The sequence below is a fragment of the Talaromyces stipitatus genome, genomic scaffold (assembly GCF_000003125.1).
Source record: "Talaromyces stipitatus ATCC 10500 scf_1105507295511 genomic scaffold, whole genome shotgun sequence".
Taxonomy (NCBI): Eukaryota; Fungi; Ascomycota; class Eurotiomycetes; order Eurotiales; family Trichocomaceae; genus Talaromyces; species Talaromyces stipitatus.
The window spans coordinates 2,753,985-2,766,263 of NW_002990119.1; the positions used below are offsets into that span (position 1 = coordinate 2,753,985).

At 44.9% G+C, this 12,279-nt stretch overlaps 4 protein-coding genes across 5 annotated transcripts; all 4 read left to right on the forward strand.

Annotated features, from left to right (window-relative positions):
• Nucleotides 1–1,947: 1,947 nt before the first annotated feature.
• TSTA_107140 (uncharacterized protein) lies at nucleotides 1,948–3,023 on the forward strand. Its single transcript, XM_002486699.1, has 3 exons — nucleotides 1,948–2,285; nucleotides 2,350–2,579; nucleotides 2,651–3,023. The coding sequence occupies exons 1-3, from the start codon at nucleotides 2,033–2,035 to the stop codon at nucleotides 3,008–3,010; spliced, it is 843 nt and encodes a 280-aa protein (XP_002486744.1). The 5' UTR covers nucleotides 1,948–2,032; the 3' UTR covers nucleotides 3,011–3,023.
• Nucleotides 3,024–5,734: 2,711 nt separating this feature from the next.
• TSTA_107150 lies at nucleotides 5,735–7,517 on the forward strand. 2 transcript variants are annotated; one of them, XM_002486700.1, is made up of 7 exons: nucleotides 5,735–6,023; nucleotides 6,097–6,133; nucleotides 6,188–6,279; nucleotides 6,348–6,730; nucleotides 6,790–6,842; nucleotides 6,905–6,934; nucleotides 7,008–7,517. In XM_002486700.1, the coding sequence occupies exons 1-7, from the start codon at nucleotides 5,871–5,873 to the stop codon at nucleotides 7,412–7,414; spliced, it is 1,155 nt and encodes a 384-aa protein (XP_002486745.1). In that variant the 5' UTR covers nucleotides 5,735–5,870; the 3' UTR covers nucleotides 7,415–7,517. The 2 variants fall into 2 exon arrangements, with proteins under 2 accessions (XP_002486745.1, XP_002486746.1); XM_002486701.1 differs by having other exon boundaries at nucleotides 6,188–6,730.
• Nucleotides 7,518–7,772: 255 nt separating this feature from the next.
• On the forward strand, nucleotides 7,773–9,012 carry TSTA_107160 (uncharacterized protein). Its single transcript, XM_002486702.1, has 3 exons — nucleotides 7,773–8,007; nucleotides 8,073–8,141; nucleotides 8,215–9,012. The coding sequence occupies exons 1-3, from the start codon at nucleotides 7,894–7,896 to the stop codon at nucleotides 8,947–8,949; spliced, it is 918 nt and encodes a 305-aa protein (XP_002486747.1). The 5' UTR covers nucleotides 7,773–7,893; the 3' UTR covers nucleotides 8,950–9,012.
• A 1,808-nt stretch (nucleotides 9,013–10,820) lies between these two features.
• TSTA_107170 (uncharacterized protein) lies at nucleotides 10,821–11,674 on the forward strand (the record flags this gene model as incomplete). Its single annotated transcript, XM_002486703.1, has 2 exons — nucleotides 10,821–10,868; nucleotides 10,889–11,674. 2 exons carry the CDS (start codon nucleotides 10,821–10,823, stop codon nucleotides 11,672–11,674), a joined length of 834 nt encoding a protein of 277 aa, XP_002486748.1.
• Nucleotides 11,675–12,279: the final 605 nt, after the last annotated feature.

The window sequence follows — 12,279 nt, forward strand, 5'->3', positions numbered from 1 at the left end:
TACATAGGATGTTCAAGATATCGTCACGCTCTTGTTCGTTTTCATTTCCAATTATTTCCTGCCGCAGCAGGAACCGAAACAGCCGAAGTACGACGTAGATACAAGATAGACGAACCCAACACTGCCTCCCACCATGTAAGACCATCAAACAAAATCAGTAACCGGCTTTATTCTTCGATTCTTTCGTCGACGACTAGTCATAGAGCTTGCACTGCACATCTCATCTCATGCGCACTCCTTTCATTTTCATTTTCATTTTCATTCAGGCCTCGCGTGCTAGCCGGGGCGCGCCTCCAGTGCCTGAATGCCTGAATGAAATGAAGGGTAAAAATATCTGCCAGGCGCGTCCGCGACACCCCAACGCTGGGTCACGTGCTGCCGCCGCCGCCGATTCTGGGCGACCCGGTTGCACACATTCAGGCCTCGCGCGCTAGCCGGGGCGCTGCCCAGGCGCGCGCCTCCAGTACAAGAGGATGAAGAAGGATGGAGGAGGATGGAGAAGGAAGGAACGACAGCTGGGGTTGATCCTTGTATAAATATTCGCTCACTCGTGACTCCATGGTCATTAAGAAAATGCCCGGGCAATAGCAAACAACCACAAACAAAGATTTTTTGTCGTACAGAGAGAGGGACTCCGTTGCGGTCTCCCAATGCGGTAGTCTCCCCGTTACAAAGCCGTTGCCCGGGGCTTACCCAGTAGAAGCCTGAGCAGGCGTTAGAGCTTCATTTGACATGATACAGTCTTTGCATTCCATTTTCAGCTAGTCTCATGATACCTAGTGAGAATATTTGTCGTAAGGAGGGCGAGCTATCTTTTTTTGAAAACAACAGAACCTGGCTATAATCAACAGAAGTCCTTTTGATTTCTGAATCTGCCATCTAGAAATCCCTCTCGATATTGGATTGGAGGGCCATTATACCCACTTGTTTGATTGACTTATTTACGATTGGGGCAACCCCTCATATTGACGCTACGTCAGATGTTTTTCATGGAGCTCTGGAGAAGCCTTCTGTTCGTCAAGACGAGTGCTTCGTTGCCAGGAAAACCCAGTCGCCTAGCTGGACTGCGGAGCTTTATTTCAAGAAACTCCATCACTGGTGGCAACTCTCAGAGAATTGACATAAAAGATGTCCAGTTGTACTAGAAGGAACTGGGTTTGAAGGGTTATGATGATGATGACAACCTCCTTATAGATGAAGAGGTGGCTTTCGAGTGGAAGTTGCTTACGCCCTCCCTCATTCATTATTGAAAATGGAATACCTAATCATGTGGCATGTAAGATCTCGATCTTGTTATATCATCTACTAATATAATTACTAGAGACCTACTTAGCAGATTGCTCTTGCCCTACTAAACCTCTTTGAACCAAATATCGTCAATACTATTTAGAGATCCGACGTTTGTAATCTGGATAGACGACTGATCCATCTTTATTGTGCCATTGCGATATTCTGCAATTAAGTGCTGCTGGGAAGCGTTGGATAAGCCAGGATCTTCTGTGCCTAGGTAACTTGATCCTGATTGGGAACTTTATGACAGTTGCTGAGTGTCAAGGCTGGAGACAAACTCACGCCAGAACATCGTCGATTGTATTAGCTGCATGGCATATCCTGGCTTGGCCTCATTATGAAGATCATATCAGGACCTCCCAGCGCATGGGGGCGAGCGACTTGCGCTGAATGATCGACCCGAAAAGTTCTAATTAGGGCTTGACATCAGATGGAGATGACAGACCAACGTATGACGAAGCAAAAAGCAAAGTGTTCAATAGATGCAGACTTTCTGTCTGCAGTTCAGGGCAAGCAAGTACTGCATTATCTTCGTACTAGTTTGTCGATCGTTGGGTTGAGTTGAGCTGAATGCAGGTGCGTACGAAAAAAGAAAAGAAATCAGATATACATCCTCGTAAGCCACTTTGTATTCACTGAAATGCATTTTTGTCCTACACCATCAATTTTTCTTTCCATGGCTTGAACACATATTTACTCAACAGCGTGGTAATTTTCAACTCCACGAGCAACATTTCGATATATGTCTAGTTGCAAAATGTTTTCGTCCATTGCGTACAAGCGACTGCCCAAAGATGAGCAGCAGGGACTGGCGGAGGAGCAAGATGTGACAGATACTAGATCTACTGTCGGAGTAAGACAGATGTCCCTAAATGCCTCGTTTTTCGTTGTCATCTTGCTAGCCTCAAACTTGACTACTTGGTCCGTATCTAAGAGACTATCAACAACAAGTAATGGTTCTGGCAAATCGTCTCTTGATATTCCAACTGTATTTGGTATGAGAAAAAAACGAGAGACGCAACAACTTGCTCTTTGACTAATGCCTTACATTTTTAATAGCCGGCTTGCAGCAAACAGTGACAGTAGCGCTTCATGGACATGATCCGTACACTGATCGCAATGATACATTTCGTGACGAGCTGTGGCAGTCCATCAACATCGATGAGGGCATGATCGCACTCCCGGACGAAATCGCTGTTGAGAAGGGCCTGCCTTTGGCGCAAAGATTTCCGTGGGATCACGGCAAAGGCGTCTATCTTCTTCATGGCTATCATAATCTACACTGTGTGGTATGTTACCTCTCCAAGTAGACGACCTTCGTTTTGAAATTTGGGGGAGCTGATCATAAATCTATATCAAGCGAGCTATATACATCGCCCTGATGGAGTACAAAAATAACTTACCCCAAACCCGCAATTTTCGGCACATAATCCACTGCCTGGACTCACTCCGTCAAGATGTTATCTGCAACGCAAATGATACTCCGCGAGTCACCACTAACGACTCTATTCCGGAGACAGGTCAGGGCCAATACCGCCAGTGTCGTAGTTGGGATGAATTGTCTGCTTGGGCAAGGCAGTATCCAGCTTGCTATCGATACATTAATGAAACACAGACTCCGCAGGAGTTTCCTCAAATACAGCGCTTTGTCTGGTGTCCGGAAGGATCACCGTATCGGGCAGAAGTTGAGAAGGTGTTTGAGGTAGATTATGATGTATGATTTCTCCGTTGTTCTCTACTATGGTGACTCCTGTTATAGATATATATACTTCTGAGCCTCTTGGTTCTTAACTAAGGATAATTACTGCAATGTTTCGTTTATTTCAGTTATATCAATATCACAATCTCTCATTCTTGCTTATAAGTTGTACCATATCCTGAGCTGTCTAGCCTAAAAACATGCAGTTCTAAACTCTTCGCACCATCCATAGTCAATCATATCAAGAACGTAAACAAACCATCAACTGTCTTTAATAGTATGCACCCGATCCATTCTCGGTGTCCTCTTCCGGATAACCATTCTCGAACGCCTCCCCTATATAAGGAACAGTCGCTCCAGGTTTTGCCGTCACTGAATCTACACCACCCATTTATATTAGTTCATTAACTCGCATTTTCAGAGATCTATCTATATTCATGAAAAGTTTGGGGTTTCTACCACGAGGAATTGCGAAAGCGCTGGTCACGGCAATAACCGCGAGAAAAGCATGTAGGAAGCGCATGGTTGCTTGGGCTGGATGATATTATATCAGAAGAAGACTTGTGTAATGTGCTGAATTCTGAAGTGCTTGAGAAATTGTATCGTTTGAGCTCTTTTGAGGGGTTGAGCTGTTTAGGAGGGACAATATGTGAAATGGATTGTCGTAGGACTCTTGACTTTGCTATCAGGGAAGTCGTGGAATAATCAAACCCTATATAATATCGGCGATAGGTAAATTACAAGACATGAGAGACCAGTGAGTGTCCTAAATAGTCAATAGATTAGGTGTGATTAGATTCATGTTCGGCTTGAATTGGCATGGTACACTGCTCAGGGGTACACCGCACTGTACCTGTATAATCACGTACTGTATCACTTTGTATGGATTAGTTTGGTTTGGTTCTTAGGCGTAGTAAGAATAAATTATCAATTATGGCCGAATTTGCAAGCTGAGATCTACGAAAACATTGCATGTACCAGTATTGCCGTTCGTAGAACCAGCTGTATCTAACTTTGGACGCCTAATCAATTGATGGTGATTGTGCTGGAATGCCAGGCGATTTTTTATTTTTTATGCATACGGGGCGGAAAATGCCAGAGAGAATGCGGATTGATCGACAATGTTGCGCGCGTGGTGCCTATATGCGAAGTCACCGAAGTGACTGTATTGCATTGGACATTTATTTACCGAATTCAGGCATTTGACACAACATATAAACCTGGCTGATCTAGAAATAGATCTAAATACTTTTACAGGCTATGAAGATCCTGATTCTAGAAGGTACCGCTGTACAGTAGCCCAATAAGGTGAGTCCTCCTGGCAGTGCTGCCACTCTTCAATCGTCTGGTAACCTGGTTCGTCCGGCTCATGGCCTTGGAAACACGCGGAGTTCATAGTAACAAACTCTTCTAGATGGCCCCAATCTCTACATTTTCGTGTTTGTACTTGCAGGTGTGGACCATCATTGGGCTGATTTCCAACCGCAATAGGCGTATCATCAGCAGCACACAAAACATCGGCGCGTAAAGAGTCCAGACAGTGGAGGACATGGTTGAAATCATATCGTAGATCTTCTTGATTTTGAAGTTGGCGTAGGTAAATGTAAATCACTCGCTGGAAGAATAAGTCCTGTTAACCTAAGGCGTTGTCTGAGAAGGTGCCACTTAACGTACCAGGCAATGCAGACCATGGAAGGCGTTAACAAGATAGACAGACCTGGATTCGTCCCATGGAAAAGCCTCTGATGTCTTGAGATTGGGCTGGTTCTTGTCCAAAGCCACAAAGCCTCGGCTGGTATCGAGGCTCCACCATAATGCATCTCTTTGAGTCTGGTTTGAAGACGAGCCGAATCCACTCGGGGGCGCAACAGGGACGTCAATCACCGGATATAATTGTTCTAGAAAACTCTTTAGTGCTCACCGGGAGGAATCTTTAGCAAGTCAAAAATGCGTTGCATGCACTCACCACAAGTGGACCAATCAAGCATGGATGACTTATGCCACGCAATGATGTATGCACTTTGAATAATATTCACAGCACAAGACATTACAAGCAGTGCCAGTAGTATGGACTTCACTTTTGAAGATGTCCATTCTCTTAGGCTGAAATGGCGACGAGCCTCGTGCAAGGTAGGTTGATGTTCCGGTTCGTCCTCCCCTCCAGACTGTAGTAGCTTATCTCTTTCCATAGTTGCACAGCAAGAATATTAATTGAAAGTAACCGGTTTTGTACTGAAGCAAGTCGGTCATCTTTGCACTCATGGGAAGCAGAGACAACGAGGCCATTTTGAATGATCTCAGTCTTTGGTGCCTTCGTACGAGGTAGTAGATAAGTTGCCCTAAAGTTAGTTGCATTGAGAAAGCTGAACCCTCGGCTACATATCAATTCAAGCTGAATATGGACTGCATGGCCATGAATGTACATATTGAAGATTATGCAGCTGGAAATGATGCGGTGATATTTTGTCGCAACTAATGCAGTGTGACGGGTAGATCGCTTCTTGAAAAGGGCTATTATTGCGGACATTGTTCCACAAACAACGAGCGGACAGCGCATTTCGATGATTTCGATTCGCCCTTGTAGTCATTTATTGCGAAGGTGGGTAGCTCGAAGCTGGTGGCCTGAAAGACGACAGGCGGCCTGTACGTGGTCTAGTGACCGTTTGTGCAACCTAGGGAGTCGAATCCTCTATTCAAGAACAAAGACCTCTGCAGGATCCTCATCCCTTGCATGCGAGCATTGTAGACCAAGATCATGCCAATGTTTTGGCAATAAGAACAAAGAAGATCAATTTGCCCAGTGTATATATGAATCCACTTGGATATAGGTTGAGGAACATTTTTGCAAGACTGTCTATTAGGCCCTGAAACAGATGAGAAAATGCCGACTTCTTCTCCGGATCAGGCTGGTTGTTATGCTGTCGCTGCCATCTTGCTGATATTCTCGACGGTAGCTGTTGGCGGTCGATTATTCGTTCGTCGCATGAAGAGGGCGCCTATTGGAGTTGATGATATCTCTATTTCCCTGTCCTTGGTAAGTGTCGGACACTATTTTGTGTTGTCGCGGATTACTCGCAAGGCCGCCAACTGATCATTCGGCTATATAGTTGCTCGTTTGGGCACTTGCCATTATTATCATCTATGGTAAAAGAAGGCTCATCAACAATGTATAAAAAACTTTCCTGACACCTTCTATAGGCACCTCTCAAGGCACCATTGGAACACACACAATGCAAAACCCCGTAACAGGGGCCATCATAGTGACGCCGCATGAGAACCAGATTGCAGAGGTCATCAATCATAATCCTAATCGATGTGCTAGGATTCGAGGGTCTCCGTGCTGACACTTACTGCGTAGCTTGCGTATATCTCTCAGATGATATCAATCGTGGCGTACGGCGCTCTAAAACTGAGTGTTCTGTTCCTCTTCAGACGGATCTTCATCGGGCCCCTTTTCTCAAAAGTATCACTTTTGGCGTTGGCCATCGTGTCGGCCTGGACTGTTGCATTCTTCTTTGCTACTCTGTTTCAATGTGGTACCATACCAAGTCGATTGTGGAGCAGTCCCCGTGATGTAGCTACTTACTGCTCCTCTTATAAGTACATTCAGCTTGGTCATGCTACATCCGATGTGGCTACGGATTTGGTTGTGCTGACGATTCCGATGCCGATTATCTGGCGTCTTCATATGACGATACGGCAAAAACTGGGTCTTCTTATTGTTTTCATGCTGGGATACATGTACGAATGTGAAATCGTACTCCTTGGAAATAAAGTTATTCTAACTAGTGTGGTTTTAGGTCTACGGCTGCAGCTACTGCTCGAATAGTATTTATCGCCCAAGATCTCTATGGTGAGGACAGATTTCTACAATGGTATATACCAGCCCTAGCTAATATGTCTTTGACTCTTTAGAAACCACCACAGGGGCCCGTGATTTAAGAGGTAGCCCTCGATTCCTCCTCTTGATACGTATTTGTAAAGTACCTGTGAGCTGATAACGTAACGAATTCATTAGGCGAAGAAAGCAATGTCATGGTTTGGGGGTATATTGAGGCTAGCGTTGGGGTTATTGCAGCGTGCTTGCCAACTCTACGACCTTTAATGAAGGCACGGATGCCAGAGAGTATCGTCAATAGCGCACGCTCAAAATTGTCGTTGAACTCATTGCGATCGTCACCTCCATCGCGGATGCGCCGCGTCTCAGATGAGGAATTAGTGCCAGAGTCCCAGGAGAGCTATCAGTTGTCCAAAAACGGGGGAGGGAGTGGAAATTTCATTACACCCAAGAGCTACCATACTATGGCTCATGCAGAGGGTTTGGCTCATTTCGATAATCAAGTTGAAGACAATCTGATACGCATAGGGCGGGACTTTGAGATTAGTCAAGAGTCTCAAGACCAAATTGGGGCTGTAGGCCGGTAATGAAGGTAGTGCGGTGTGGTAGTGTTATTACTGGAGTAAAATAAGAAAAATGAGCTCAACGTATATCGTATCGCTATAATCTCAATATGGAGCGAATAGATAACCTTGTCATACCCAAGTAGATCGCCTCCAGCCCTAGCCCTATTGACTGGCTAGCTAGCACAACATTCGGCATGCAATTACTCTATTTAAAAAGCAATAAAGTTCAACTGATCCTGCATAACTTTCTTGTCCGTTTGCTCGGCTTGTTTTTACTACGTAGTTCCAAAGCCAATTAGAAAGCTCGCCAGGCCCGCATATCTGGGCCCTTTGTTTATAAACTGCGTCCTTCCGCGTTCTAAAGTTCTTCCTCTTTCTCAACTCACTATTCCTCAGCCTCCATTTTCATTTTCATTTTCATTTTCATCTCTTACTATCCGTTGACTCATCTTTCACGCAAAGCTTCACACACAAGGTCAGACACACAGAGTCATTACGAAATGTCGTCTGAGAAAACATCCACCTTCTCAGAGCCCAGCTACGCCAAGTCTGACAAGGCAAAAACCGATTATCCATGGTATTCTCCTAACATTGACAAATATCTGGTCCCAGAGGTAAGTGGAAATAAAGTTCATGCCACGATTATTACATGGCTAACGCTGGTAACTTTCGTGTATAGACGCAAAAGCTGCTAGAGGAGTATAGTAATATACCCCGGGACAAGCAGTCGGAACATGTGCATGAGGTGGTAAGAGAAATCCTGCTGTCAATGACGCAGTTATGTATAATTGTTTCTGACTTGGCCTTTTCCCCTTTCATAGCGTGACCAAGCGTGGGCTATTCGCTCCTATCCTTGCACTGGACTAGGGGTCTGGCTTGTGCCATTCATTTCAACCCTTCCAGCCTATCCCACAATTCTCGAACGTCTGAAAGGCACCTCCAACGGCGGTAGTGGTGCAAGACTGATTGATATTGGCTGTTTTCTTGGCAGCGATCTACGCCGTCTCGCATTTGACGGTGCGCCCACGGAGAATCTGTACGGAATCGACATTGTCAGTCACTGGGACGTGGGTTTCGCTCTCTATCGTGACCAGGATAAGTTCAAAGCGCATTTTATTGAAGGCGACATGCTCTCGATCAACGAAGATCCTGATGCTGGTAGTGGTGAAACCACACCCTTGCAAGCCCTTTGCGGCACAGCAGACATTGTCTCAATTTCAGCAGTGCTTCACCAATGGGACTGGGAGGATCAAATAAAAGCTGCGAAAAAAGTGGCTGCTTTAACGAAAGGACCAGATGATTTGGTAGTTGGTTATCAGATTGGAAATGTTGAAGCCAAGCAGATATGGAATAAAGCGCTGCAATTGCATCATTGGAGACACACGCCAGAGTCGTTTGCAAAATTCTGGGACCAGGTTGGGGCTGAGACAGGCACGGCGTGGAAGACGGAGGGCAAATTGTTGTCCTTTGAGGAGATGGGTTGGGATCCTGAGGATAATAGGTGGATGGAGCTTGGGGATAAGGCGCTCAATTTTGTCGTTACGAGGTTGAAGTAGATGTATCAGTTAATCTTAGGCATCGGCATCTGTTAGACTCAATGATCAATAATCTCGATATGTGACTATTTGAAACCAAAGTGTTTCGACATTTGTGGATTCTTTAGATTTTCTCCCCAAACATATTTATTATGACTCCAGGTATTGCGCTGAGGAAACTTCGTGAAAATCACGACATTGTCTGGCCGTTGGTTGGTTTCCTAAAGCGGAAGTTAGGGCACGTCCTTCTTCGGCTTTGCAGTTGACTCCACTGCAGAAGTCTTACGACCACCTACTTCCGTTCTATACTGGAGATCCCGACGGGCCGTTTGACGTGGCGAGGGTGGGCGTCATTCTCGTACAGGTCAAGAAGAGAAAGGACTCAGTACTGTGACGGTTGAATGTACGGTTGGACTTGGCGAGGCCCAACTAGGAGCCACAACGGCAAATCCCGCCACATCTCATGATAGAGCTTGGAGCCCTAAGCGGTACTGGTTCTGAGAATAGCTTCAGGCAGTGCCTAGTTGGGGAAGGGGCCTCCCACAGAGCCATACAAATATCCAGCGTACGGGGGAAAGCGCGTTTTTCCTTCTCTCCTTCTTTTCCTCGTGTTCAATATTGTCTTCAGATACGCATCCTAGTGAGCAATATCAAGGATTGGCGATTGCCACAGTACAATCTTCAATGAGGATTTATTCGCCGCCGAGGAACAGCCCCTTGAGGGGTGGCCCTCCCACATCTCATCATCAACGACTTGAAGGCCAAGTTGCTCTATCTACTACTCGATTTATGGACGGGGGGCGATCTCGCCCCCGTAGAAGTATCCTTCAGCAAAAGCCGCCAACTGCCATTCACTCAAAGAGTAACGACGAAAATCATTTCGGTTGTATCGGCGCAATGAGAGCGACTACGCATGTCCGCGCCTTCTTCAAGGGCGCGGTAGATTTCTCAGACCGACCAATCGAAGTCAAGCATCATTGCGATCAATTACACAACGTCCGCTACTACGAAAATCACAGCGTCTGAGTAGCCCGAAGCGGAAGTGGAGGAAATGGACGTCGACCTGCCCCATAACGCTCGATGATTGAAGTCCCCATTGTGTACCAAAGACAAGCTTGTAACGGGACCTCGGTTTATGGTGCAGTAGTCTATTTCGTAGTCTTCGATACTTCGTTAAATACCAATACATAAACAAGGATATCTTCTAATATCTTCTGACATAGATAGTTCTTTTGTAAAGTAGAATTGACCTTCGAAGGCCTCCGCGTAAAACATTGAACGTCTTCAAAAAAGTCTTAATTGTGAATGCTGATATCTTGTGCTGAATTACTTTGTGAGGCAACAGAGACTTTAGAACGAAAGAAGAAAAGATGATACATTCAGTCTCAATACAACATATGGTGATATTTGGAAGCCCTAAGTCCCGCGTGGCCCATAGACTTCTTGACGGAACGCCTTGCAAAAGTTTCGAGCGAAATGAATTCTAAGTGTCTTCGCAATAGCTCGCATTAATTTAATTAGATTCACGACTAAAAAAATGGGGATTTCGTAAGAACAAAACAACAAAGGAAAAGGGATCTGTTTCGGAAGACTCTTCCACAGCAGCTTCCTGAAGACGGTATAGAGTGAACTGTGATGGGAGGATATTTTACGCCTGTTTTGATCGTAACCTTCCTCTGAACACGGCTTCACTTCGCAACCCAGATGAATATAGGCTTCAGGAAGCGGTGTTGTGCTCAGTATATGACTACATTCTTGAAGCATTCAATAGAGGTGGCTGGACGACTGATCAGTTTCAATTCTCCCATAGTTCTGCAGAAGATCAGAACAGCATTTGGCAAGAACTCAGTGATAGATCTTATGGCGCTTCTGTTCTTGTCAACAGATCATCCATGGAAGAGGCCGCTGAAAGTTTGAATTCGGTTTTTCGGAAGGTGAAGGTAGTTATAAAATCCACTAGTCCGTCAATGATGGTGAAATTCTGGCGAGTTGCTACTACCTGAACCAAATCGGGGAGATGATCAATGATTATAGTCATCTATATGACTTTCTTCGATGGTTATATAAGCTCGCGTGGGAGGAATTACGTTCAAGTACCGCGTCTATTGTTCGTCTCCTGCATGCGCTGTGTCAAATGAGTCATGATACTTTGATGTACACACTACGCATCGGCTATCTAAGATCGATTCACTGCCTGCAGATGGTTGTTAGATCAACTCATCATCTCACAATTTTGTCCATGTGGGTGAATTACGTTAAGCATTGGAACAAGCATGAAACGCATCATGATGTGTTAGCTGCGAAGTACGATCAACTTCTTCGGGAAACCAGGAATCGAGACCCTCCAGACCTGAAACAGGAAATAGCAGTCCTGCATGGGTTTTCCTACTTCTCATACTATTCTCTTAAGAATGATACACTCAGCATGAGGCTATTGGTAGAAATGTTGGACAAGTGCGGACAGTTTTTGGAAGACAAGAATGAATATGAATGGAGTTTCGAGACACAAGCTTTCGCCTTTGCTTCTAAAGCAACAGCAATGCTCTTCGAGAAAAAAGCGAGTCACTTGGCTGGTTCATACCTAGAAAAGGCAATTTTGATTCTGGAGCGTGGTGATAGAGAATGCCGAACACGTGCAGTTGCACTGATCGAGGAACTTATCCTATGGTGTGAAAGAACGGAGAGACATAACCAGGTGGAGTCTTTGCGAGAAAAGCAAAATTTCCTATTATGTTCTTTACTGTGATGTTTAACCAAATGATTTGGATCGAGCCTTACTATAAATCCATCAAGATCTCCAGCAGCAAGAGACGGAATAGGTTTGCATGAGTGATTGTTGACTTAATGCCTATAGAGATCCATTCAATCCACTTCTATGATAATATAGACGAAGATGGGCTGAATATTGAGACAATGGCAGTGTCTTTGAATCTGTTAGATTGATATATTTCTAACCCTGAGCGAATAGTTCAATTGCAAACGCACGCTTTGGATTTTCCTTCAACCCATTTGCAAAGCATTTCGCGCTGCGAGACTTATCACTTCACCGAAATGTGTGTCCGCAAGACTGAAGAAGTCTACTGAATATCGTCATATGCTGAAATGAGACAGAATACGTCGTCGTTTCCTGATTCGGTTTTTTCTTTTCACCCAGTCCAAATGGATCAGATTTAACCCGCGAAATGGTTCTTTAAGTATGCATTACTCGAAGTGTGCGGAATCTGATGGCAGAGGTCACTGTGCTATCTTTGTGTCAGTAGATAAAAACAAGAACTAAATTTAATCTCCGTGTTCCAGCTTATAAAATGATTAAGAGCAACTCATCCTTCGGTCTTTGACCCCTAAAGTCTT

Bases quoted from the DNA above. Each gene is read 5' to 3' on its own strand.
- TSTA_107140 (XM_002486699.1), top strand. From the start codon at position 2,033: ATGTCTAGTTGCAAAATGTTTTCGTCCATTGCGTACAAGCGACTGCCC. The intron at 2,286-2,349 runs GTATGAGAAAAA...CATTTTTAATAG, and splicing joins TGATATTCCAACTGTATTTG to CCGGCTTGCAGCAAACAGTG. The intron at 2,580-2,650 runs GTATGTTACCTC...ATCTATATCAAG, and splicing joins ATCATAATCTACACTGTGTG to CGAGCTATATACATCGCCCT.
- TSTA_107150 (XM_002486700.1), top strand. From the start codon at position 5,871: ATGCCGACTTCTTCTCCGGATCAGGCTGGTTGTTATGCTGTCGCTGCC. The intron at 6,731-6,789 runs GTACGAATGTGA...GTGTGGTTTTAG, and splicing joins GTTTTCATGCTGGGATACAT to GTCTACGGCTGCAGCTACTG. The intron at 6,935-7,007 runs GTAGCCCTCGAT...CGAATTCATTAG, and splicing joins AGGGGCCCGTGATTTAAGAG to GCGAAGAAAGCAATGTCATG.
- TSTA_107160 (XM_002486702.1), top strand. From the start codon at position 7,894: ATGTCGTCTGAGAAAACATCCACCTTCTCAGAGCCCAGCTACGCCAAG. The intron at 8,008-8,072 runs GTAAGTGGAAAT...TTTCGTGTATAG, and splicing joins ACAAATATCTGGTCCCAGAG to ACGCAAAAGCTGCTAGAGGA. The intron at 8,142-8,214 runs GTAAGAGAAATC...CCCCTTTCATAG, and splicing joins CGGAACATGTGCATGAGGTG to CGTGACCAAGCGTGGGCTAT.